The following is a 25,724-nucleotide window of genomic DNA, read 5'->3' on the forward strand; positions in this document are numbered from 1 at the left end:
GGGCGCGTCCAAGGAGATGAGGCCGCGCTGACTCACGGGCCAGTCATTCCGTGAAGGATCACCGTTCATCTAGTCTCCAGATGCTTCGAGATCCGTAAAAGGTCTGCGCGACCCTGATGGGTGATATCCATTTCCTTTCAGGATCGCCGTCCATCAGTGTCACAGATTGCGTTGAACCCACACATGCGAGCTTGATGGATCCTGTGGAGATCCGTGCAACATCCTGATAAGTGGCCCCGATGCCGCCAATTAAGTGCGAGTTGGTCGAGTCACACCATGTCGGGTTGACCACAGATCTGCTGTGCGATTCTATTGGTTGGGTCGGGACTCAAGTGAATTGGGTCCCCAATTGAGCCTATTTAAATGGAGTTCAAACTTAATTCCATAGAATAAGATCAAAATCATCATAAAAATATAAATATAAATGTTGAGATTAACACGAATTGTACACTACTAGTAGTATAACATAGCCACTTATTCAACGTAACTGTAATAGATCTTCTTTAACACATATCACGTATCTCAGGTATTATTTATTCATTTCCGTAGATAGATTTTTTCTACTTAAAATATCTCATCATATTTAATACTAAAATGATAATAATATCATTCATTATGATTTGAGATCATTGATTCATTAATTTTATTATATTTGAACTACTAAGTCTGAGTTAATAATGGTAAACTTATCTATCTCTTATAAATTCATTCAAATTTTTCTCCATTTAAAATATAGCACTAAACTGATATATTGTATGACATCTTCTACCTCTCATGAACAGCATAAATTAGTTGTCAATCTGAGCTCACTATGGATAAAGGCTGCCCTCATCATTCCAACTTGACAACATCTAAGATAGAAAGTCTTGGGGAGTAGTTGAATCCTCCACATCAATGGCTTCTCAGCTTCAAATGGTTTTGTTTAATCTGCATGCATTTGGCACACAGATCAAAGAAAAGAGATGTCCATGATAGGAAGAGTGCAACATGACGAAGTGTCTAGTGGCTGATATGGAGAAAGAGTCAAAGGGTTTGGTTTGTGAAGAATCATTGACAAGCAACTGATAACTGCTCCATATATGAGAATTGAATGCATGATGAGGTCAATCATACTACTGACTACATTTTAGGAGGTTTATTTATTTATTTATTTATTTATAATAATTATAATAAAAATAAATATTATGACACCGAAAACATTAACATAGTGGTGATATGATAACTAATTTACATGGAAAAGACTTGGTATTTACCCTACAAAATTATTGTTATTATTATTTGTATATTATAAATCTATCCTTACTTGTTTAATAGATGAATGAATGATTAAGGAAGACAATGAACCTAAACCTACACCCAAGTTTATCTTTACTTCCCCCATGTGGCCATAAAGGCAACTTATAACACAGACTGTGTTCCTCATTGGAGGATGATAATATTTTTTAGCTAGTATTTGATGAAAGCTTACTATTTTATAGCTAAACTCCACATGTCTGCTTAACTACTAGCATTATTCTTTTGTGGCTTCTTCAATCCCAATACCCAGAAAAGTACAGATGATGAATTCTCTCAATCATTCCAACCAAGGTCATGGGCATTTGGACCCACCCCTTAACTCTGGTCACAACCACTGGTTTCATAGCTGTTGACATCATGAAAGAGCCCTGAGATTTGTTGTTTGATGATGTATTTATTGTCTTGGTTTGAAATTGAAGATTGATATGAGAATTGAAGCAGCTACAGATAACTCTTTAAGGGTTGGCTGTTTTATTCTGCAATCCACCCAAGTCTTCTTCTTCTTCTTCTTCTTCTTCTTCTTCTTCCATATTTGACCCTTGGACCATGGCCAAGATCAAGGGATACTGTTACTGCGGAAGTCAGAGTCAGGAGGAGCATGTCGCAGTCCATGTGGAGCAAGTCAACGTGGGCTTTGGAGTATTATAATTTGGATTTAGGAAGTCGGCAGAGTGATGCCCAGGGAAGTCCCAGCATGACCATCGAATCTATCAACCTCGAGTCCCTGTGAATGATCATAAACTATGATGCTGAGAGCAGCGGGCAGGTTTCAGATTGCTTTCTGCGGCAACAACAAGCACCTGTTCACACCCGCCAATGCGGGGGGGTGTCGATGGTGCTGCTCATCTGTGAGACGGAGGAGCATGTTATGCATGACAACCGGAATGATCCAAGTGTCTCTGCTTTTATGAGTCTTGGTGGTGGTGGTGGAGGAGAATGTGACGTGCATGAGAGCAACAGTAGGGTTCAATGCACCCATCCTCATCGTCTCCCAGCCGACTACTTAAAATCCTTTTTTACCAAGTCAAGAGTGCGAAAGCATGAGAACTTCAAGTTCTCTCTGCCTTCTTCGTCTCAACACCGGCCACAATGATGACTGGTTTCTTTAATCCGTTTAGCCTTCATTGGATTAAGCTAAGAGTTGACATCCGAGAAGTTTGCATTATAAAAGGCCGCAGGGGCTTCCCAATCCTCGCATCCAGTGCAGAGGAAAGTTACTGAGTCTTCTGTAGATCGAGGCAGGATGATTCCGGTCATTGATTTCTCCAAGTTGGATGGCGAGCAGAGGGCTGAAGCTTTGGCCCAGATCGCTAATGGCTGTGAAGAGTGGGGATTCTTTCAGGTAGGCTAGCGGTTGCAGTCTAAGAACCGTAACCGTGATTTCTTTTATGGATGTGTTATCGTCAATCCTTCGTGTCTGCAGCTGGCGAACCATGGGATTGCAGAGGAGCTCCTCGAGCGTGTGAAGAAGGTCTGTTCCGAGTGCTACAGACTGCGAGAGAAAAGCTTCAGGGAGTCCAACCCCGTCCGGTCGTTGAACGAGCTTGTGGATGGAGAAACCGAGGGAGGGGTTGGTAAGCGGCTGAGTGATGTGGATTGGGAGGATGTGTTCGTCCTCCAAGATGGCATGCCATGGCCGTCGAACCCACCGGAGTTCAAGTAAGTAGTCGAGGAATCGAACAGAGCAACACTGCTTCTTCTCTGCGCATTGATATATCTTGGCTAACTTGCAGGGAGACGATGAAGGAGTTCAGGGACGAGCTGAAGAAGCTAGCGGAGAAGGTAATGGAAGTGATGGACGAGAACCTGGGCCTGGAGAATGGTTGCATAAGGAAAGCGTTCTCTGCAAACGGCAAGCACCAGCCCTTCTTCGGGACGAAGGTGAGCCACTACCCTCCATGCCCACGCCCTGACCTCGTCGACGGTCTCCGGGCCCACACCGACGCCGGCGGCGTCATCCTCCTCTTCCAGGACGACGAGGTCGGCGGCCTCCAGATCCTCAAAGACGGCCAGTGGATCGACGTCCAGCCCGTGAAGAACTCCATCGTGATCAACACCGGGGACCAGATCGAGGTGCTGAGCAACGGCCGGTACAAGAGCGTGTGGCACCGCGTGCTCGCCACCCCCGACGGCAACCGCCGCTCCATCGCCTCCTTCTACAACCCCTCCCTCAAGGCTACCATTGCTCCGGCGACGAAGCTCCTCTCAGCCCAGTCCGACAGGGCTCCTGCGTCGTACCCCAAGTTCGTCTTCGGCGACTACATGGACGTGTACGTGAAGCAGAAGTTCCTCCCCAAGCAGCCAAGGTTTGAGGCAGTGGCGGCAGCCATGTGAAACTGCGGTGCGACCATATCAGCTCAGCATCGTATCTTCATGTACTTGTAGGCTGTTATGAGCAATCCAAGTAGGATGGAAGCTGCTAAGTAGTATGGTGTGTAGATGTGTGTTTGCTTGCAAGAGATGCTTGCTTGAACGCAGTGGTAGATCGCGTTCTCTGTTGTCGAGTCTGTGAGTCGCTCTGTACATGGAGCAACTTCGACTCTGTTTCTTCTCCTGTTGATGATGGTGCTCTTTTGAGTCGTTGATTTCGAGCTTAGAACCCGTGAATTCAAGACGATCTCCAGCTTTAAGTTCTTAATCTACTGCCAAAAGCAATGCAGGTTGGATTTGGAATCCTGGAAACCTCATGCATGGTTCGTCTCCGAAGCCGGTCAACCCTTAGTCTCGATGGCAACATCCACCTTTTTAATGCAATTAATGTTCTTCTTTCAAGTCAAACAGCGCTAATGTGAGAAAGGTTGACCGGCAAGATTTGGTTGGTTCCTCTTTGCTTCCTCTGATTGGTACGTGAGAGTCAATTCTCTTCATCCATTGAAGCAGCAGTTTGCAACAAAAGCTTGGTTGCTTCTTGTTGGCAATGACGATTCCAGCCATCGATTTCTCGAAGTTGGATGGCAAGGAGAGGGCTGAAGCTTTGGCGCAGATTGCCAGTGGATGCGGAGAGTGGGGATTCTTTCCGGTTCGTCTTCTTTCATCGTTCCCTTGGATTTGATGCTTTGGTGATAACATCTGTTTGATGATTTGTCTGCAGCTAGCGAACCATGGGATCCCGGTGGAGCTTCTGGAACGCGTGAAGAAGGTGTGCTCGGAGTGCTACAAGTTGAGAGCAGAGGGCTTCAAGCGATCCAAACCTGTGCAGATGCTGAACAAACTGGCGGAGGAAGAAGAAGAAGGCGGCGATGCTAAGCGCTTGGATGACGTGGACTGGGAGGATGTCTTCGTCCTCCAGGATGGCAACCAATGGCCGTCTAATCCTCCAGTGTTCGAGTGACCTACCAATTAGCTGCTAATTAAAGTCGTGTCCTCTCTGTTTCTGCCATTGGATCGACGACGATATGCTCCCTACAATAACTTGCAGGGAGACCACGAGGGAGAGAAGGGAAGAGCTGCGGAAGCCGGCCGAGAACCTGGGCTTCGACAAGAGCAACAAACCCATCTAGTTCGTTAGTGGACTTTTTAGGGTCCGGCCCAATAAGCCCATCTTGTTTATTAGGATACCGAAAGAAATAGGGTGGATTTCTGAAAGAAAAAGAAAACCTTTTTTTTTTATTCACCCCCCTTTTTTATTTAATGCACGGAGTATTTCTTTTCCTTCTTTCTCTACGGATCGATTTATATGGTGAATATTTTTATATTATGTTATAATATTATTAGTAGTACTAAAAAAATACTATAACATAATATAAAAAATTATAAGATAATATTTTAATAAATTTTATAAAAATATTATTTTTATAGTACTTTTACACTATGTTATGGTGTTTTCAATAATACTTGAAAAATACTACAACATAATATTTTTATTTTTAACAATATTATAAAACTCTAAAATGTTGCATAAAATAGTATTTTTTTACTATATTATAATATTTTTTGAGATTGCTGAAACCATTGTAAGGCATGGTAAAAATACTATAATTTAATTAATTCACCTTATAGATCTGTTCATATATATATATATATATAAAGAAATTTTCTCAACAGAACAGAGAGATTTCCTCGTATGAAATCTTATTTACTATCAATTCTCTCGGTACAACAGGCAGCACTTGAAACTTTGCTTTTTGCCTGTCTTCCATCTCTCAAATCCATCCTTGTTCTCCCCTGGAAGCAATGGTGAAGCAAATGTTCCGATTTAAATTTACTCATTTTCATGTTGAGATCACATACGGATGAACGAAACCTTCTTTGAACCTCAACTACACATGTTTTAGTTTCTTTTCTTTTCTTTATATTGGAAGAACCCCTTAGATATTGGCTTAAGTTGATTGCCACTTGTTAGGTCATCATCCATCACAACTTGGCGGCTCCTGTAGTGATCAGATTAGAATTTTATGGGGATGGCAATCGGGAACATAGTGAGTTATGCATTCTTATCCAAATCTGAAGCTATTCCTATTGGCATGTTGTTTGTGCTTCGATGATGAGCAAATAATGCAGACACAAGCTTATTATTCCTTGCTTGGATACCATCAACAGCATCATCTTACCACATGCTTGAGAGGGGAACCTGCAACAGCTGCTTCCTGTAGTATTCTTCCCCTTTTAGTTTAACCTTATCGCTTCGGTCCACCACACCATTGGAATTTGATCTGCTCTTACTTACACTCGAGTGTAAGACTGCATGCATGGACGATTTTAAAGACTGCTAAAACCTAATCGAACATACCATTCCTTTCTCGTACGTAAAAGCTGCACCGATCTTTCCAACTCCTGCTTTCTCGGCAGAGATTGCAGATGTGAAAGCAACGCTGGTTCATGATTCCTTCTTCCATCACCAACCTTCAACAACAACTGCAAACTCTTAATAAACACAGGTCCATGGCAGCCTAATCACAGCCTCTTCATGATTCAAGCTAAGATTTACGGTAATCCAAAGTCTTCCGACAAGGATCCAAACTTTTGTACCTTTTGGACTTTCACTGCCCCTCTCTCGCGCGTTGCGTGCAGATGCTGCTGCATGCTTCTTTTGAAGAACAAGAATAAAAAACCCTAAGAAATACCACATCAAATCGGTAAAAGATATCCGCGACATTCAAAGATTGATCTTGAAGAAACACCGATGTGCTTCATCCGGCAACTTGTTTGACAACTACACATTTGTCTTCTCCTACACGAGCAGCGGTTGGTCTTCGTTGAGCTGAAGCCGACGCATGGCATTGACATCTGGAGGAGGAATCGATCAGGATAATGATTCCCATGGCACATGATTTCAGGAACAGATGCTAAACGTCAATGGCTTTGCCTTTTGGAAGACCAGGAAAAGCTTTGTGTCGTATGGTATGGTATGGACCAGAGAAAGAAGGTGGATGCGCTCCGACTGATGCTCCAAATGATTGATGTCTACTGTCCCATAGAAACGAAGGAAACAGTGGTCCGTGATTCCTTCTTTCAGTGATGAGGCATGTAATCGGAGGACCTTTTTGACTGATGCCATTATTTTATGCTCTGCATGATCGGATGAGCATATACTTCAGCTAATCGGATACTAATCCGCGGGTAAGAAGACTTCGCGGCGACGGCGACGTCGAAACGAGACGTGCTCCTCTTTGCACCTTTGACTGCCTCGGCCTCCGTTCTCGACTCTCGCCGTCCCGATGGGCAGCCAGAGGCGAACCCCACCCCAACGTCGAAACGAGACCGAGACCTGCAACTTGCGGGTCCCGCGCTTGCGATGTCCGTCGGGCCCTGACTCACCGGTCTCGCCTCCGCCGTTGCCCTCGCGGTCACGACGACGAAGCAGGTTGCCGCGTGGGTAGACTTCTCGCGGGCCCAACAGATGAACCATCAACAAATACGGAATTCTACGCGTGCGTGCCTACCTCACCTGCCGTGACGGCCGCGGCCCACCTCGCGGGCCCCGCCGTCGGGCGAATTGCAACACGGAGTACGTGACGCAGGTCGACGCGCATGCGGCTTCGCTTTGAAATGGCACGAAATGACTCCGTGTTATTGGTTCCACCAAATTCGTCGTTAAGGACACAATTTATGGTAATCACAATAAGATTGAGAGCGACTATTTAGGAATATATATATATATATATGGTTTAGTTTACTATATAATGATATCAAATTTATTTATCGATTTCTAATATAATATGAAACCCGAGAGGCATGAGGAAAATTAGAATTGAAGGAGAAAAAAAGATAACCTCGCAGCTCTTTTCTTTGGTCAACCGAGCATACAATTAAACGCACTGAAAGCTTCCTAATTCTTTGGGAGCCAAAGGAGGGAGTGATAATGGATTCCATTAACGCCTTTGCAGCACCTCCATGGAATCAATCATGCATCTGATGATCGAAGAAGATAGAAAAGATGACACTCCTTCGTTTGTGATGCCTTTTTCCTACTTTTGCTTTCGTTCTTTCATAGTGCCACAAGGAACCATGGAGTGCGAAACTCTTTTATGTGTCATTACGTTGCGAAGATGCCTCCAACTTTTGACCAATGCATGAAAAGGATAAACAGCGACTCGCTGAAAATGTAATCGCTGCTGCAGATTTTTTTTTCTCGTATTTTCATTAATCAAAGTTACAGCAATTAATGTTTTACTTTATTTGGATTATTTATTCTTTTTTTTTTATGTAATAGTATTAAGGAAATAATTCAAATTGGCTTAATAATTTGTAATAATCTAGAATGTTTAATTAATTTATTTCTCTAATATTAATTTAAGAAAATAAAAAATATTATATTTTTGTGTGGAAAAAAAATTAAATTATTATCTTACTTTTTTTTTCAAGAGGGTCCATCTCCTTATTATCTTATATTTAAAATTAAATTGAGAGCCTTGGAAAGGTAGAATTTTTTATCTTTTATAAAAAAAAATATTTCTGTAGTTTTCATATGTCTAAATTAACTTTATGTTATATTTAATTTGATTTTTTTTATTTTTAAATTTCTATGTTGATTAAATTTGTTTATTTATTTATTTAATTTAAATTTTATAATTTTATATTTAAATTAAATATTGAAAAGTTTTCATATCAATTTGATCTATTCAAGTCTGTTTTATGTAAATTAACTCGATTAAATTCAAATAGATCATGATATTTTTGGATCGGTTAAATAAGAATTAGAGATTGATTTAATTAAATCTGAATCGTTCAATTTAGATCAATTAGATCATTTTAATTAGATTAAGGGTTGTTGAGAGATATGATAAGTTATACTTCTCCGTCCGTCCATATTTAGGGGAGTACGATTTAAGAATTACGGATATCATATATGTGATTGGTGTATGACTTTATATATTACATAAAAATTATCATTGTTTATTTGATACACGAGTTTCATATTTTTATTTCAAATGAAAATATTAGCATAAAATAATTAAATATTTTTATTATTGGATCCAATATCAAACATCCGATAAGTTATTGGATCCATAGATACGACACGTATCGTACCGAACGGTAGTAAATAATGTGTCGTCCAAAGTCAACAACCCAACCAATAAAGATGACTAAGAAGCCACGTGGAAGCCTACGAGGAGATTAATTCTCACTGTCGTCGCCTATATATACGCCAAACCCACACCTTAACCTCTCATTCGAAGCAGACAAAGAGCTGCTCTCCATCGCTACTCCTTCCCCCCCCTTTGCATTCCTCCTCTATTAATTATCTTGCACCTCCCAGAGAGGTCGAAGAAGCAGGGTGAACTTGGTGGAGGAGCCGAATGCAGAAGGTAAAGGACTCTCTGTTCTCCACTCCCTTTCCTACGTTCAATCTGTGCCTCTCGTTTTGTGCTCTCCCACGAATGCATCATTGGTAATGGGAAAGAAGGGACTACGGAGAGGTTCAACGCCAGAAGCGGTGGCCAGAATAGATTAGACACAGTAGTGTGGGCTCATTGAGGGGTGCTCAGGTAAAGAGACGGCGTTCTGAAACAGAGGAGAGCGGTAGTGGGTTGTTCCAGGGCGGCGGCACCGTTGACCTCGGCGTCAGGCCGTGCATTCGGCACAGTGTCCTGTACTGCCTTCGCTTTTAGCTCTCTCGCTTCGCCCCACCGCTATATAAAGCTCAACGTCGCTCTGCCTTCTTCACCGAGTTCTTCGTAGCTTAGAGTTGTCCTTTTTTTGTGGAGTAGAAGAGCTCACTGTGTGCTGCAGATTCTGTTTCTGTCTCTCTTTCTGCTGCTCTTTGCGTGGTGAAGCAAAAAGATCTCATCTTTGCTCTGTTCTCTCTGTTTTTGGGCGTAAGATGGGCGAGAACGGCGCCGCTAAGTACAACCAACGACCAACTTTTACTCCCATGGAGGTCTCGGTTGAGCTCAGCCATGGGAATCAGCTCCAGGGACTCGGCAAGTGCTACGACGACGATGGACGGCTTAAGAGGAGTGGTAAAGATCAAACCTTGTTCTTGTTCGCTCCAGATTCGTGTTTTCTTCGTCTTAAAGAAGGGAGGTTGGGATTTTGGTTGCAGGGACCTTTTGGACGGCGAGCGCGCACATCGTCACGGCGGTGATCGGGTCCGGCGTGCTGTCGCTGGCCTGGGCCATCGCGCAGCTCGGCTGGGTCGCCGGCCCCGTGGTCATGCTCCTTTTCTCCTTCGTCACGTACTACACCTCGACTCTCCTTGCCGACTGCTACCGCTCCGGCGACCCGGACACCGGGAAGCGCAACTACAACTACATGGACGCGGTCCATGCCTACCTCGGTGAGTACGGCCACCTCCTCACGCCAAGGTGACATTTTAACGCCAGGGGTGGACTAAACCTTGACCGTCTCCTCCCGTCTTCAACAACAGGTGGGCTAAAGGTCAAGCTCTGCGGATGCATCCAGTACGCCAACCTCTTCGGCGTCGCTGTTGGCTACACCATCGCTGCTTCCATCAGCATGATGTGAGTGGAGCGCAGAAGGAGACGAACTCTGTTCTTCTTTTGGTAGGAAACCTTCGGTTTGTCATCATTCCAACTGATGGTTTGGGCTTCGTTCCGTGAAACAGGGCGATCAGGAGGTCTAATTGCTTCCACGAGAAGGGGCACAAGAACCCATGCCATACCTCCAGCAATCCTTACATGATCATGTTCGGTGTCGTGGAGATCTTCTTGTCGCAGATCCCCGACTTCGATCAGATATGGTGGCTCTCCATCGTCGCCGCGGTCATGTCCTTCACGTACTCGTCCATTGGCCTCGCCCTCGGCATCGTCCAAGCGATCGGTATGTGTGCTTCTATGACCAACTCTGGTCTCGTCTATCTTCTGCGCACTGCGTTCTGATCTTTCCTTCTCTGCTATGCTTTTCTACGGTTGCCGAACAGACAACAAAGGTTTCAAAGGTAGCCTCACCGGAATCAGCATTGGCGTCATCTCCCCAACACAAAAGATTTGGCGCAGCCTCCAAGCTTTCGGCGACATTGCCTTCGCCTACTCCTTCTCCCTCGTCCTCATAGAGATCCAGGTAAAGATGGCCGCCATCTGACAAGCTTGAGGTGTTTGTTAGATTGACTCGGTACTGAAGCATGGCAAACGCCGTGGCTGTTCCTTCAGGACACCATCAAATCCCCACCGCCGTCCGAGGCGAAGGTGATGAAGAAGGCTTCGCTGCTGAGCATCATCGTCACTACCCTTTTCTACATGCTCTGCGGCTGCATGGGCTACGCCGCGTTCGGGGACAAAGCGCCCGGCAACCTCCTCACCGGCTTCGGCTTCTACAACCCCTACTGGCTCCTCGACATCGCCAACGCCGCCATCGTCGTCCACCTCGTCGGCGCCTACCAGGTCTTCTCCCAGCCGCTCTTCGCCTTCATCGAGAAGTGGGCCCTCAAGACGTGGCCGGACGCCACCTTCATCGCCAAGGAGATCGCCGTACCCCTCACCCCGACCAAGCGCTACAAACTCAGCCTCTTCCGCCTGGTGTGGCGCTCCGCCTTCGTGGTGCTGACCACCGTGATATCCATGCTGCTACCCTTTTTCAACGACGTGGTCGGCCTGCTCGGCGCGCTCGGCTTCTGGCCATTAACAGTCTACTTCCCGGTGGAGATGTACATCGTCAAGAAAAGGATCCCCAGGTGGAGCACGAGGTGGGTGTGCCTGCAGATGCTAAGCTCAGCTTGTCTCGTGATCACCGTAGCAGCTGTCATCGGATCCGTCGCCGGAATCGTCACCGACCTCAAGGTCTACCGGCCCTTCAAGACCAGTTACTGAAACTGACCACATCAAATCTAGAAGAAGAAGAAGAAGAAGAAGAAGAAGAAGAAGAAGAAGAAGAAGAGATGCAATAGTGATTAGGGCATCAGAAGCTGCCCACTCTTGTGCAGGTGTTGCTGTTAATACTGTTGTTGGCAGTAGTTCTTCACTTGAGGAACATACGAATTGAGACAACAATGGCTTATCTGTTTCAATTTAATTACTAGTTTTAAATTCAATATATGAAATCTATTAATAATCTATCTTGGAATTGTTGTGGAAATGACATCAAATGTATATGCCTATATAGACTGATACAATGTACCACACAATATCACAAGTAAAAAACTATATAGATATATATAAATGAAAGAAGCAAAATATAGATGAATAATGAGTAGAGTAGTGCACAAAAAATGTGGGTTGGTAAATGAAGTGGAGGTAGAGAAGAAGACTGAGAGACGCGATGCCTACCAAAAGTCTTACATGGTTGGATTGGAACAGAGGAGAAGCTATGAGAATAGATTTGATGTCCCTTTGATAGGAGGAGAATTGATGGATGGGAGAGGAAGGAGGACCGGAGCGAAAGTTGCAGGTCCGGTGGCACCCTCGTGAGCGCGTCTCCGCCACAGCTGTTGCTGTCGATGGCTTGCTTTATGGACGAGAGGATCTATAAAAGGGGAGGTGGTGGGAGAGTTCGGGCCCGGCGACATGGCTTTTCCATGGTCAACTCGGGTGGTGGCGGCCGGTCCAAATCGTGACACATTTGGTTTGAACCAGTCTGACCTAATGGGTACGGTCGAGTCAAATCAAGTCGAGTCGAATCTAATCGAATCGAATCAAATCGAGAGTGAGCGGCGTGCAATGATGATGATAATTTGACATCATAAGTAGGAAAAGAACAATTGTGCCTCGGTGATCAAATCAATGTTTTCACGTGAAGTTGACGACGATATGTAACACTAATACTTCATGTAATCTATATCCCTTTAAATTGTAAATAATTATCATTATTTTTCCTACCATAGAGGAGCTATTAGCAGTTAAATGTACTGATTTGCCAGTAAACAAGGAAGCCAACAAACATGCCGATTAAGTCTCCCCTTTCCACTACAAAGAAGGTGTGTGCTTTTAAACTTGTAACGAAGAAGATCATGCCGATCGGTAATAAGTCCTCGAGTAATTATGGCCGAGTTCTCTGTATGACAATGCACTCCTCGTGGAGTCTCAAGTATCTGCCATTGATGGCGTTCTTCAAGGTAGCTGCTGTTTTAGGAAAGATGGCAAGTCTCAGCTACCAGTTCAGATGTAGGCAACACCTCTTCGGGGGTTCGATGAGCAAAGAAGAGCTCATGGTGATCTACCAGCATTCTGCAGTGTATCGTTACCTCGTCTCATGGAGATTTCACCGCATCAGGCAACGACAGATACATGCGCTAAGGGACTAACTTCTTGCTCGCAAAACTGGTGCAGCGGCGCGGTCACCTCCATCGAGCTCAAGACATGGAGGAAGCCAGCGGCTCCTCGCTCTCGTGGGAATTGAGAGAGGAGTCATCGCGCGCGTCGCCATCTACGTCTCGTCCCCTTGGCTCCGCGCCTGGCGTAGCATCGGCGACGCCGCCTCCGCCGCTGGGAGAATTGACAGGCGAATCACTGGCTGCGGCCGCACCAGCAGCGGCCGGGGCGACGGCGGCAGCCCTCACGGGCGGCCTCTCGATGTCGTACTTGGGAGCCATGACGGATCGGTAGATGCAGGTGGTGATCCAGAAGAGCCAAGGGATGCCGACGAGGACGAAGCCGGCGATGGGGAACCAGAACGTGTCTTGTGATTCCGGCAGGACGATGTAGATCACGAGGAGCGACCCCCCGACGAGAAGGATGAGGAAGAAGAAACAGGAGACGAACCATATGCAGGCGTTACGGGCTCTTCCATCGTCGGGCGGCATCATCGGTGCTAGGCGAAGGCTGCCGTGAGTGCACTCTGATCACACGTGCCTCGCTCCTCGTTCTCAAGGCAGCGTTCGTCGTCGTCCTCCTCCCTTCGGATGCTCCGGGTTTGGTTGCAGGAGATGATCGGTGGAAGATGGCGGAGGAAGAAGGGGATCGGCACAAGGGAGGTGAGATGGGCTTCCTTCCTGGGGAGGAGAGGAGGCGAGCCAAGGTTGCAGGGATCTCGGATATTGGAATCATTCAACGGTGCTCCCGTAAAACGAGGGCTGAGAAGGAGAGGAAAGGGCGGGGAGACGTCGAGGCTATTTTTTTTCTATATATGGCAGCTGAGATTACAGCATTGCGTGACGTCAAGCAAGATTCAACGCTGCATCTTTGACTTCACGAATATTAAAGAAGAACCCCGTCACACGATGTGGCGACCACGTGAATCCTTGTCACGTGGAATCGCACACAGTACGCGCTACTAATTCCTCATCCCGTCACACGAGATTCTAAAGTTTCTGCAGGTACAAGGCTCAAGGTAGAATTGGAGTTTAGTTTGGCGTAAAATCCATAGGCACTTATATATATATATATATATATATATATACAGGGAGTTGAACATTGCAAGTAGGCAAAACAGATTTCTTTGCATGGGATTCGTCTTCCAAATAATCAGTGTAATGGTATTATGAACACGGATGCAATGACTGGTATCCTGAACCCTTGATGGGTTTGCTAGAGTTAAAGGAGATAAAAAGAAAAAAAAAATGGTGCATTCTCTGGTGGTCGAAGCTAGTACAAAATAGGGTATAACCGCTGTACAGACGCATATAATATCATCATCTACGAGGGGGCAAGAGCGATTCCTCCGGTAGTGCATCAAAAGAAGCATCTGGTAAGTGAATGGAGGATCTCCGGCGAACACAAGGTGACGTTGAGATGTTCCCACTGCCCACTTCACCTCATTCATGGAAGAAACAAACCGTGCAAATCCATCAAGGTGACCTCGATGATTCATGACACTTGAGAGGAATTCCTTCGTACGTGAATCCATTCTCGTCGGCATGCTTAGGTAGTCGCAGTGCAAGACCTACACGGCGAGATAAATTTTATTTAGCTCTACAAACAGTATGGTGCATGAACTACGACGATCTCCATAAAAAACCAAAAATAACACAACGTACCACCATCAGCCATGTCTTTTGTCTTGTGAAGCAGAAATGTTCCAGAAATAATTATCACGAAACCACACAACTCCGTGACAATCTGCGTGGGATCTTGCCGATCCCAATCCTGTGAGTAGAATTATATGATCATGGAACTATGATATTTTATAACTAAATATCTACAATCACTACAACAATTAATATAATCATCACTGATACCAAACCCCTGTATGGTTTGTGACAATCATATTATTCTTACAAGTCTTACGCGACTAGTAACTTCACCCACAAAGGTATCTCAAGATTTATTATTTGAGGACAATCGATAAATCAGAGAACAATTTTGTTATCTTTAATTGATATCATTTGTCGTGATGTGACCTTTAGCTCGGTTCATGATTAGTTTTTTCTTACTTGAATCTTTCACCATATCCTAGTACTAGATCAAGTCAGCTACCATTTGTCATGCCTCGACATGAGGAGATAACTGATCTATTAATCGACCCGATCATTTGTCATGACCCGACCCGAGAAGATACTCGAGTCTCTCACGATATCCTAATAATAGGTCAAATCTAGTATTATTTGTCAAGACCTGATGAGATAACTGGTTTATTAATTTTATCGAGCTTGAATCACTGGCCCAAAATACTTAAACCCAAATTACTAGTAGTACACCTATCAACATCTTTTAAGTCATCTAAATTTTAACCGATACCAAATCGTGTGTTACGATCCATCCTATTGTATTATCAAAATTATGACTTTGGTTGCCAAGAAAGTCAAGAAACTAAAGAAATTATGCAGATGTACATATACTGTCAGTTTTAAATATGATTCAGACAAATCTAAAGTAAGATGAAGAAAGCTAATGGAAAGCCCAAATGAAAGAAACCAAAGCAGGAATATGTGTAGCATACTGGATTGTGGCATCCACTGTTATTCTTATAATGACATGATGAAGTGAAAGAGCGAACACAAGCATTACCTTGAACATGATCACGCTGGCCAAAATGGTAAGTGATGTAAACATTACGTAGTAAACTGGCGAAACAACTGCAGTATTAAACGTATCAAGTGCCTACAGTAAAAGACAATTAAATGGTTAATGATCCACAAGTCTGGTAACGAGAAGTCCATTTATGCCAAAATCCAGCCTATGCAACTAATCATTTGTTGAAATTGTTTTATATATGCACGATCTGATTTTGGTATGAAGCAGCCAAAGTGAGCATCTTGATCCATGTCACAAGGATTACTTTATATCCTCTAAAGTATGTGCTCTAAACAAGTTTCCTAACACATTATTTTGAAACAGAATACACTATAGATAATGGATCACTTTGTTTCATAAGCATACTATTATGATGGAGACAAATGTCACACTCATGAAACATGTAGCAAGATACAAGTGGACAAAGTAAAGCAACAAGAGTCATCTACCTTATTGAGAAAAATCATACCAAAAGAACCCAGACAAATTGCAAACGAAAAATATAAATTGCAAACTTTTGCATATATTTTGGACAGGTGACAAACAATCCACAGAATCACTTTGTTTTGCCACTATGTACTTGATTAGACAACATTTTACAATAATCATAATACATTATGGAACAGCTAATTTGGCTCCTTGGTATTAGGTGTCAATCCCAGTCGTAATATGCCACAGTCTACAATAGAACTCACCACTAAATTATTCCCTATTTAATTTTAGCAAATCTCCGTGTAGGTCTAGAAATCAATAAATTTTTATGTCCGTGTTATAACTAGTTCCTAGTTAATTGTTGTCTGTTCTCATTGGTGACATCACGATGAAAAGCTTCACTATACTAATAGCTTTTCAAACACCAGAATCCCAATCTCCAAAATGCAAAACTAGCCATATCATGATATATAGCTAGAAAACTCTCATCTTACCAGATTCAAGCATTTGATAGTTGAATCAACAGGATGAAAAAGAAAAGAAACTGTTTCCTGTAAATAGGAAGGTGAATAGAAGGGTGAGAGAAGAAAGAAGAATGAGGGCACTTGCACAAGTAGAACTTCAACCACTACATCATTTCCTCCATTCACAGCTAGGAATCACCTTCAAGCAAACAAAAGATGAAAAGCCCTTATCATGGATGTCAACTTGCATGCCTATTAGAATTTGAGCTCATAACCTCCAGAACAAGGTCCAAAATAACAAAAGTTGAACCAACTAAATTGAAGTCCATGAACTGATTAACATCAAACTGTTTAATCAAAATATATACTGCAACATCCATGCCACTGTTTAATTGCTTCCTTCTAGTCAAATTTCGTCTACACTGCACATCATGGGTTTACTTTGGCAAGGGCATGAAGATGACATATGAAATTGTATCTCCAACATGTTGGAATCATGCAGCATCGGATAAATAGAGTTCTAAGTTCTAACACAACATATAATACCTAACATATTATAGTAAAGATTTTGATAGAAGTGGAAATACTCCATAAAAAAACACACAGTCTCAGTACCTTATTTAGATAGTTCATTTGTGTAACCACACAAATAAGCACGGCAATGGTAAAAGCCCAAGTTTGTGGATATATCAATTGATTTATTCCTGAAAATGTCAATTTCAGAGCAATCCCAAGAGCTTTGGCACCCATGACCTGTGCAATTTGAGATTTTATGGAAATGGAAGTCAAAACCATCAAAGCTCAACAAAACTGAGAGAATGTGGAATCTAATGTAGGGGCAAGTAGATACCGATAGAGAGCCAACTAGGGAACAGACACCAACATAGAACATTACATGTGTCTGTCCATACTGAGGGATATAGAAGAATGTGAGCACCAAAATAGCTGCAATCACAATAGTTGCATAGCAGAGAAAAGCTGCGACAAAAATGTAAATGAGGCTCGGTAACACTTCAAGCAATTATTAGACAAATGACTCCGAAATTAAAATCAATATGAATGAATATAACAAAGAAAAAATGGAAAGTAAATTGCAAATAAATCCATATTACGATCCCATAAACAATATAGAAACAGCAAAAGACCTGGTTCAGTAGCAAGATCCCATACTTCCTTCACGGAATCAATCTCCCTCTCTTGTGGAGCATGGAGAACAATTGTTGTTGAACCCACAACACAAAGAACACAGCCAAGAACACCAAAAATATGTAGACTTTCCCGTAGTATAATATGTGCAAGTGCGGCGCTGAAAGGTAATACATTACAATTACATGTGAAAATTCATATTAATGTATGATGTGCAACTCAATGTAATACCTGATTATTATGCTTACTGCACCAAGAGGAGTTACGAGAATAGCTGGAGCAAATGCATAAGCAGCAAAATTGGCAACTTCCCCAAGAATCACTGGTCATCATCTCACAAATATTATAACTTAGAATGATACATTGCAGAACATTTAACTATTTGTGAAAATTAAAAGTCTGGTCCAAAGTGCACGAGGAAAAATGCCTTTCGAGATTCCCTTACGCTAACACATGATTTACAGCCAGATGATTTCATTCAAAAATGCATCTCAATGAAGTTCCATAAAGTATGCGCTGCACAGCAGAATTTTACTTGTTTGGCTACATGAGCACCTCTAGAAGAATAGTATATTAGACCACAAAATATCAAATAATGTGACTTTTTCTCTATGTATACAACCAAAGACATTTCTTGTTTTCAACTCTCACAATCTTATGACACATTCAACAAAGACCGAACAAAGAAATTAAAAGTACAATCCTAAATTTGAAGTGCATCAGGATACCAATGATCAAAAGCAAGCAAATCTTGAGGTTAATGAATCATTAACCGATTATGATCGTGCTGATTTACACTAGTCCATGTGAGCAAGATTATACCAGTTGCTTAGTGTGAGCCCATGTACCAACCCTTATCGGTCGCATGATCAGCACAGCATGACTTGGCATGGACTTCAAAAGGAGCTAACAGTAATCAATGATGAGTAGCACAAGATCTGATGGCAATAATAGCACAAATAGCTCATGGAGTAATGGAAGCTACATGAAAAGGGTATGTATAATGATGAAGAGAACAAAGCAATCTCACTTGTTATCATGCCTGCCCACCATAGTGGCTCGTAGAGGTAAGAATAGCCTCCAACTCCTGCATTGAGATGAAACCAATTAAGATCTCGAGCTGGATAATGTGCTCATCTAATATGCAAATAGGACTTTACATATCAAACTGCATCGCAGAGTGGCATTACCCTACTAGGATAACTTTTGGGGGTAATACTGTTACACTAATCGATATAAATCGGTTAGGCTGTATGTCTTTTCGTCACCTTCGAAAGAGGAGGAGGAATCCCTTTCGTCATTAGAGACACCAAAAACGTACCCAAAACCACAGATGCATCAAAAAGATGGACCCATCAGCGGATCGGCAAGAGCTCGTGCTCAAGAAACGTGATGCCAGCAACGAAAACCTAACCAAGAAGCGAACATTCCCTCACCTGCTCTAACACCGGACGCGCCAGCCTTCTTAAGACCCATCTTTTTTATGATGAAACTGGCGCCGATAAAGGCGCTCGAGGAAAGCGCGAGCACCAGGCCCTTGACGTTGTCGGCGGACATGCCCCTGTAATCCGCCGCCACCCAGCTCCCCCCAAGCGCCATCCTTCCGGTTCTAACCCGCCGCGTCCACCGCTCCTCCCCGTGGCAGCCCCTCAAACCGCAGGACCAGCGGTCCCCAGAGGCTAAGGCGGCAGCGAAGAGCGAGAAATGGCTCGAAGTGGACGGAATCGGTGTACGATCGAACAGTGAATCCCAAGAGCAATCGACGGGATAAAATGGAGTAGGAGTTGGAGGAAGCGCGTAGCGTCGTCATCGTCGTTGCAACGCCCGATGGGATCTCAACAAACAGCCGGACGTGGGTACCGTCACTCCCCGGTGCCCTCACCTACCCCCTCCTCCTCCCTACCCGTCCGCATAGAGATGACTGCGCGCGCGTGTTTCGTTTGGGAGCCCAAAAACAATATCAAGCATTTTTATATTAGATAAAATAATAATAAACCTTTTCCTTGGTTTTATTATAATTATTTTTTCCAAGATAATGTCCTAAAAATTAATATATCTGGAAGGGCAAAACATATTACAGCCTTAGAGAGGGCGCATAGGCGGTCTGTATGGGTTCATCTGTACGATAAGATGGAATAACCGCAAGATTAACCACTTCTGTTAAGGCATGAGAGCGGCGGTTACTTGACATTACAGAAACAACTTTATCCGTACAGCTAGCAAGAGCTAAGCAGTTATCAAGCACTTAAATGTCTATATTTATTATGTTTTTTTTTTAATTTTAATTAATTTCGATATCTTATACTTTTAGTATATATATATATATATAATCTAATTTTATTTTATTTATTTTAATTATCAATTAACTAACAAATCCCATAATTTCCCAGCTCCATCACATGTGACATGCTGCATATAGAAATCGAAGATGTTTAATCATGTGGAGTGGTAGCTATCTATCTATGTTAACAGCTTTACTTTACTCAGACACATACATATCAAAAACATCGACATGTATCAGAGAAAAAGATATAATCCATCTACCTACCTCTGAACTCGTACGTTTCAAGACATTATATCACCTCGATTAGTTTGCAAGCAATCTGCTATATTCATGATGGTAACATGAAATCTTTAATGGTATTATAATAATTAGATTAGATATACATAGAAAACGCCACACTGTTTTCACGCTCATCCCTGTGTTGCAAAGAAAGGAGCGAGTCTCTTTCTCCATCTTTGCCAACCTCCTTTTGTTTTGCTTTCCAAGGAGACGAGACAGCATGAGTACAGCGCCAACCATGGCTGATGCATCAAAGCACAGCTGCGCAAGCAAAGGAGGAGGCCATGGTCTGGTCTTCCAACTTTTACTTATGGGTGGACCAAAGGTGTGACACCATCAGGTTTATAGCTCAACCATACACTGATCAGCTTTAGCTTCCACTTGCCCAGCTAATTCGATAGCAGAATACTGCTGCAACTCTTGTTCTTGGTGGATTCATGGCGGAGTGGCGACGGGTCCCGCCAAAAACCAAGCTTCTCATTATGATACGAAGGCGACTTTGAGGTGGGAAGCTCCTATCGCGATACGTAGCTGTGTGTGTGTGTGTGTGTCTTATTGTGCCCCGTTCATTCCGGCGGTGGATGAGATGTCTCAGCTCCCGTGAAAGCGATCAGCTCGACAGCAACTCTATCCGGCCAGACGAGAGCTCTTATTACTCGCGTCTCGCTGCAGACCCCATACCTTGGGTAGCTGAAAGAGTAGAGATCGAGTGGTTGTACAAGGATGGATGAGTTCAGCTTCCCCACCATTGCAGTCGACCAAGACTCCCTCTGCAGCCCCCCCTTCCCCCACTTTGCTGCCTCTCCTCTTTGGTTCCTGCCTTCCAGCGACGCCGAACGCAAGATCTCCGGCGATGGTCCCAGGTGCTTCTTTTCCGCAGAAGGGGAAGAAGAAGAAGCGTCGAAGGTCGCCGGTGCAGCGGCGTTGGAGGACAGCATGGACATGCTGTGGGAGGACTTCAACGAAGAGCTGCGCCGCTCGTTCTGCGAACGGGATAGGGAAGCAGAGGTCCCGGACTACGGCATGGCAGAGTTGCGCTGCTTGCAGGTGCTGAGCGAGTCCAAGAGCGGCAGCCTGATTCATCGCAGGCGGTCGAGCTTGATATTGATCCTCAAGGTGCTGAAGAAGCTGTTCTTGACCCACAGGGATAGCTCGTCGAGGAGGACTCCACTCTGCTAAGGCTGCACCTTACACTTGAATCCATAACCCGAGTCGACTGTGATCCCCTCCGACATGGAGGTGCAGATATGTTGCTTGTTACTTCTTCTTCTTCTTCTTCTTCATGGATCTGCTCCTTCCAGCAACTAAATGACTTCATTGATGTAAATTATTATACGTGCATTAGAAACATCAAGTGTCCTTTGATTTCCAAACTTGCAAGATCTTGTCTTGTTGACTGTGTTGCATGAATAGTGAAAGAAGGTGCAGGAAAATTAAAGCACGGACCATGGGAAGGCAGGTGGATTGTTGTTTGCTCCATGCAAGCTACCATGGCATCACCGAGGAGGACTTCGAACCACCACCCTTGGTTGTGCAGTTGTTTTAGATGACAGGCTGGTCTAATGGCAACATTGTTTGTCTTGATACCTCTGGATTAGCCTTCTTCATTTGGACCAGTACTACATTAATTAATGTGAGTGGAGGTGACGTTTCTGGTTGCCACAAAGTTCGTCATGTGTAAAGGATGGTCATCAGTCTCAAACCATGGTGAAATCATGTCAGATGGTAAGAATAATTTACAGAATGTGGTCTTCAGAAATTAACTAATAAAAAAATAATCTTTATAAGACTAATGCATAGGATAGTTTTGATGAATGTTATTATTTATATATATATATATATACATATATATATATATACATATATATATACATATATATATATATATATATATACATACACATATATATATACATACATACACATATATATATACATACATATATATATACATACATATATATACATATATATATATATACATATATACATATATACATATATATATATACATATATATATACATACATATATATATACATATATATATATATACATATATATATATACATATATATATATACATATATATATGTATATATATATATACATATATATATATACATATATATATATATATATATATATATATATATATATATATATATATATATATATATATATATATATTTCAGAAGCGGGAGGAAAAGGGTCGGAGGATGAATAGGGAGATCTGAGGAAAGAAGAGCGGGAATGAAGCTTCTCTCCTCCTCTCTCTTCTTCCCCATATTGTGACGATCACCATCATTTGAGATCAAACCCTCACTGACCAACCCTAGCGGAAAAGAGGAAGGGGGAGCACCTTGCTCCGGTCACTTGCCGTGGGCCATCGCCATCCGCCGCATGCTCATCGACCACGACGACCCCGGCCACGGACCAATCTCCGACTCAAGCTCGTATATGAATCTAACTCGTCGCATCTGATTCTCCACAAGCACGATGGTCTCCTCACAATGTCGCCGGTTGGCCCCTATCTTCCTCTTCTTGATCTATCTTATGTTGCTCCTTTTCTTGATCTATCCGAGGGCGTACGGGTGAAGAGAGAGAGACGGGGTTCGGAGATGGGAGAAACAATCAATCCCTATACGCAACTCGCTCACCGTTCTTAGTATGTACTCATGAAACTTGTTTCGTAGACAATCCTTATGATACCAAAGTATCATCATCTTGTTTATTTGATTACCATATTTCTGAGTTTTTTTTTGTTCGAAGGGTAAGCGACGAAGGTTGGATCTGAATCCAGGACTTTGAGATGAACTGTCAAAGTCTTTACCAGTGAAGCTAGTCAACACATTCAAATCCTGATACCGTCTGTGTCATTGGCATAAGTAAGATTCATTCCTCTTAGTCTTTTATACACTTGCATTCATCGCTTGCTTTAATACTCTTTATCAGAATCAAGCTAACTTGAAATGCTATATCTCTGTCTCCCTCTTGTGTTTCAAAACCATACTATGTGTGATCCATGCCACTGTGTGTATTAATGTGATGCATGAATAGGTTCTATTGGAAATATACATCCCAGGCATGCAATTAGATACTGAAGTGGCACTCACCCATTTAGAAGCACTGTACTTGTGTATTTTCTCAATAAACAGGTCAAGAGCATAAATCTACAAAGTACATTGCTATGTTACAAGCACATTTCCTACAGATATTGTGATTGAGTGGATCATTTGTCTTAATATATGAGAGATAAACTGGAAGGCTTGATCCTTTTTCTTAGCCAGTGACTTGAATATTGTTAACATAGATGGAGATTATAATGCAGGTGATCCTGTGTTTACATGATTTACATGCCTCAAAGAAACCATATTTTCAACTTCTCATACACTAGATTTGAATACAAATGATAAAGCAAAGTTCAAAACCATTGTACAGGTCTTATTGCATTCTCATCTGCCAATGAACAGCTAAATACAACACTAAACATCTCAAAACAGGGGCCGATAACAGGACTGCCCTCAAATTTACATGGATCGGCTTTTATTTGTAAGGAAGAAATCATAGCAGCCATTCATTTTCCTGCAACATCGAAAGAATATGTTATAGAACTATAGGATGAGTAAATGTATAATCGGTTAGTTTATTCATTCGACCTACTATGGTGAAATCTTCTTATTTATAGACATCCAAATTGAAAAATATTCTTCTTTTAGTCTTGCGTTACAATTGAGTTTATCGATATTTGCCATTTTTCCTTCGGTAGAAAGCCATATATATTTTTGTTGCAAGATGATTACTCTGCAAACACAGTGCTATTCCACAATGTTTTGAGCAAAAAGGAGAATACAAATTTTGCACAGGTGAATGTTTTTTTCTTTCAAAGCTAAAATTAGGAGATCAGACATCCAAACATTAGTCTTCCTTTCATCTACATTCTCAAAAGATGATGAGTTTAATAGTAACCCTTAAATTTTGCAGAATTATTCTAGGCTCTTAAATTATTTTGCAATAAAAGCAATGAACAAGTCTAAAATTGTTTTATCTTTGTGTACTTGCAGATGAAAAAGAAGGAAGAATCATCATCATCATGAGATTTTTTGTTGAAGACAAAAATTTTACCTGCTTCTGCTTCCCTTACCGTTGGAATCATTCTTCTTCCACAACTCTCCCTTCATCCTTTCAATCCCACCCTTCTCTGCTTCTGCCAGGACAGGCCTCGGTGACACCTTTGCGCAAGTATTAGACCCTCCTGAGCTCTTCCTCCTACCTCCACCCAGAGAGATTGGCACGAACATTCTAAGGAACACCCCAGTTTCCATGCTCTCTTTTCTCAACAGCCTTCTCTTCTCTTTACTTTGATCCTTCACCTTCTCAGCTTTATCCTTTGCCTCTTCTCTCCTCTTCTCTATCGTTTCCTGCACCGTCTGGGCTATCTTCGGAGTCTCCACCATATCCCTCAGCGTGAGTTCATAAGCAGACTCCGGCATCTCCCTCACCATATCCAACATGTCCTGCCTGTACCTGGCAATCTCCCGAGCTCCTGGATTCGGAACTACTTGCTTACCGTTGTGGTGCTTGTGCATCGGAGAGCTGTCAGCCGATCGAGCCATCGGAGACTCCATGGTCTTCCACAATGGCTGTGAAGGAGTACCACCAAGCTTGCCGGTGGTTCTTTCTGCCGGCGAAGCGTGCTCCATATCACCTAGGTAGCTATCGTGATCATCTCTACCTCTTGGAACTGGCTTCGCAAGACTGAACCGGTTGCCGGTGGGGATTTCTCGTCGTCGTAGTTGTCGGTGAGTGATCATGTTGAGAGATAGAAAGATGGGGATGGTGTGAATGGTGTGGAGAAGAAGGAGAGCTTGTGCTTCTATCGTCAAACACTCGGGCCTGCTTTTAAGGTGGGAGAGAGCCGTGTCCTTTTCCCTCCTCTCGTGTGTGTGTGGTTGGAGGAATGGATGCAAAGTCGTGGGCTTCTAGATGGTATAATTGTAGTTAATTGATGCACTTGCCCTTTCTCGAAGGTGGAAGACCAGCTTATCCCTCCCTCCTACCTTAAATCTTGGATACCATACATACATACATACATGTGGTATGGATTTTGCAATTTGTATTTGATTTCCTGATCATGAATCCCATAAGTGATGGATGGTGTGACTTTGAAGCTGATCATGTGAAATGGAATGCATTGGTCCTAAATTTCTAAAGGTTGACTTTTGGGAGACATCACCGTGATCGAACGGAGGACGTCTCACCAACCTTGAAAAAGTCTTCAGAAATTGCATCCAGACGTTCCACACGGCACATTACGTCGGCCGCTGGGCATTCATTCATTATGACATATAAGGGAAGGTTCTGATTTCAAACACATCAAAATTAGTGGTCCAAACACCATGAGTTTCGTGACTAATAGTCAATTCAGCACAAGAAATTTTGGAGCAAGGAAGGGTTTTCAATGTCATGCTTTTAATTTTTTTGCTTTATATGTGTATATTTACAGAAGACAAGATTTTAGCTAAGATCTTTTGATAA

The 25,724-nt window shown here is 42.8% G+C and overlaps 6 protein-coding genes across 8 annotated transcripts; 3 read left to right on the plus strand and 3 right to left on the minus strand.

Annotated features, from left to right (window-relative positions):
* Positions 1 to 2,372: 2,372 nt before the first annotated feature.
* LOC135624929 (1-aminocyclopropane-1-carboxylate oxidase-like) lies at positions 2,373 to 3,934 on the plus strand. The gene is made up of 3 exons (XM_065129038.1): positions 2,373 to 2,638; positions 2,720 to 2,955; positions 3,030 to 3,934. Exons 1-3 carry the CDS (start codon positions 2,540 to 2,542, stop codon positions 3,628 to 3,630), a joined length of 936 nt encoding a protein of 311 aa, XP_064985110.1. The 5' UTR covers positions 2,373 to 2,539; the 3' UTR covers positions 3,631 to 3,934.
* A 133-nt stretch (positions 3,935 to 4,067) lies between these two features.
* Positions 4,068 to 4,947, plus strand: LOC135624930 (1-aminocyclopropane-1-carboxylate oxidase-like). Its single transcript, XM_065129039.1, has 2 exons — positions 4,068 to 4,315; positions 4,388 to 4,947. Exons 1-2 carry the CDS (start codon positions 4,214 to 4,216, stop codon positions 4,625 to 4,627), a joined length of 342 nt encoding a protein of 113 aa, XP_064985111.1. The 5' UTR covers positions 4,068 to 4,213; the 3' UTR covers positions 4,628 to 4,947.
* A 3,960-nt stretch (positions 4,948 to 8,907) lies between these two features.
* On the plus strand, positions 8,908 to 11,747 carry LOC135624932 (amino acid permease 4-like). Its single transcript, XM_065129041.1, has 7 exons — positions 8,908 to 9,044; positions 9,560 to 9,698; positions 9,782 to 10,015; positions 10,106 to 10,199; positions 10,304 to 10,518; positions 10,619 to 10,758; positions 10,848 to 11,747. The coding sequence occupies exons 1-7, from the start codon at positions 9,036 to 9,038 to the stop codon at positions 11,502 to 11,504; spliced, it is 1,488 nt and encodes a 495-aa protein (XP_064985113.1). The 5' UTR covers positions 8,908 to 9,035; the 3' UTR covers positions 11,505 to 11,747.
* A 1,235-nt stretch (positions 11,748 to 12,982) lies between these two features.
* Positions 12,983 to 13,432, minus strand: LOC103969763 (uncharacterized). Its single transcript, XM_009383412.2, has one exon. It carries the CDS (start codon positions 13,430 to 13,432, stop codon positions 12,983 to 12,985), a length of 450 nt encoding a protein of 149 aa, XP_009381687.2.
* Positions 13,433 to 14,197: 765 nt separating this feature from the next.
* LOC135624287 (probable magnesium transporter NIPA4) lies at positions 14,198 to 19,465 on the minus strand. Of its 2 annotated transcripts, none has more exons than XM_065127733.1 (9): positions 19,060 to 19,465; positions 18,654 to 18,710; positions 17,855 to 17,945; positions 17,623 to 17,783; positions 17,328 to 17,455; positions 17,093 to 17,230; positions 15,576 to 15,668; positions 14,606 to 14,714; positions 14,198 to 14,511 (listed from the first exon to the last, which is right to left on the minus strand). In XM_065127733.1, exons 1-9 carry the CDS (start codon positions 19,220 to 19,222, stop codon positions 14,417 to 14,419), a joined length of 1,035 nt encoding a protein of 344 aa, XP_064983805.1. In that variant the 5' UTR covers positions 19,223 to 19,465; the 3' UTR covers positions 14,198 to 14,416. The 2 variants fall into 2 exon arrangements, with proteins under 2 accessions (XP_064983805.1, XP_064983807.1); XM_065127735.1 differs by having other exon boundaries at positions 14,597 to 14,714.
* A 4,115-nt stretch (positions 19,466 to 23,580) lies between these two features.
* On the minus strand, positions 23,581 to 25,147 carry LOC103968400 (uncharacterized). 2 transcript variants are annotated; one of them, XM_065127603.1, is made up of 2 exons: positions 24,331 to 25,147; positions 23,581 to 23,771 (listed from the first exon to the last, which is right to left on the minus strand). In XM_065127603.1, the coding sequence occupies exons 1-2, from the start codon at positions 24,998 to 25,000 to the stop codon at positions 23,764 to 23,766; spliced, it is 678 nt and encodes a 225-aa protein (XP_064983675.1). In that variant the 5' UTR covers positions 25,001 to 25,147; the 3' UTR covers positions 23,581 to 23,763. The 2 variants fall into 2 exon arrangements, with proteins under 2 accessions (XP_064983675.1, XP_009379868.2); XM_009381593.3 differs by having other exon boundaries at positions 24,312 to 25,144.
* Between the last annotated feature and the right edge of the window lie 577 nt (positions 25,148 to 25,724).

The sequence above is a fragment of the Musa acuminata genome, chromosome BXJ2-10 (assembly GCF_036884655.1).
Source record: "Musa acuminata AAA Group cultivar baxijiao chromosome BXJ2-10, Cavendish_Baxijiao_AAA, whole genome shotgun sequence".
Taxonomy (NCBI): domain Eukaryota; kingdom Viridiplantae; phylum Streptophyta; class Magnoliopsida; order Zingiberales; family Musaceae; genus Musa; species Musa acuminata.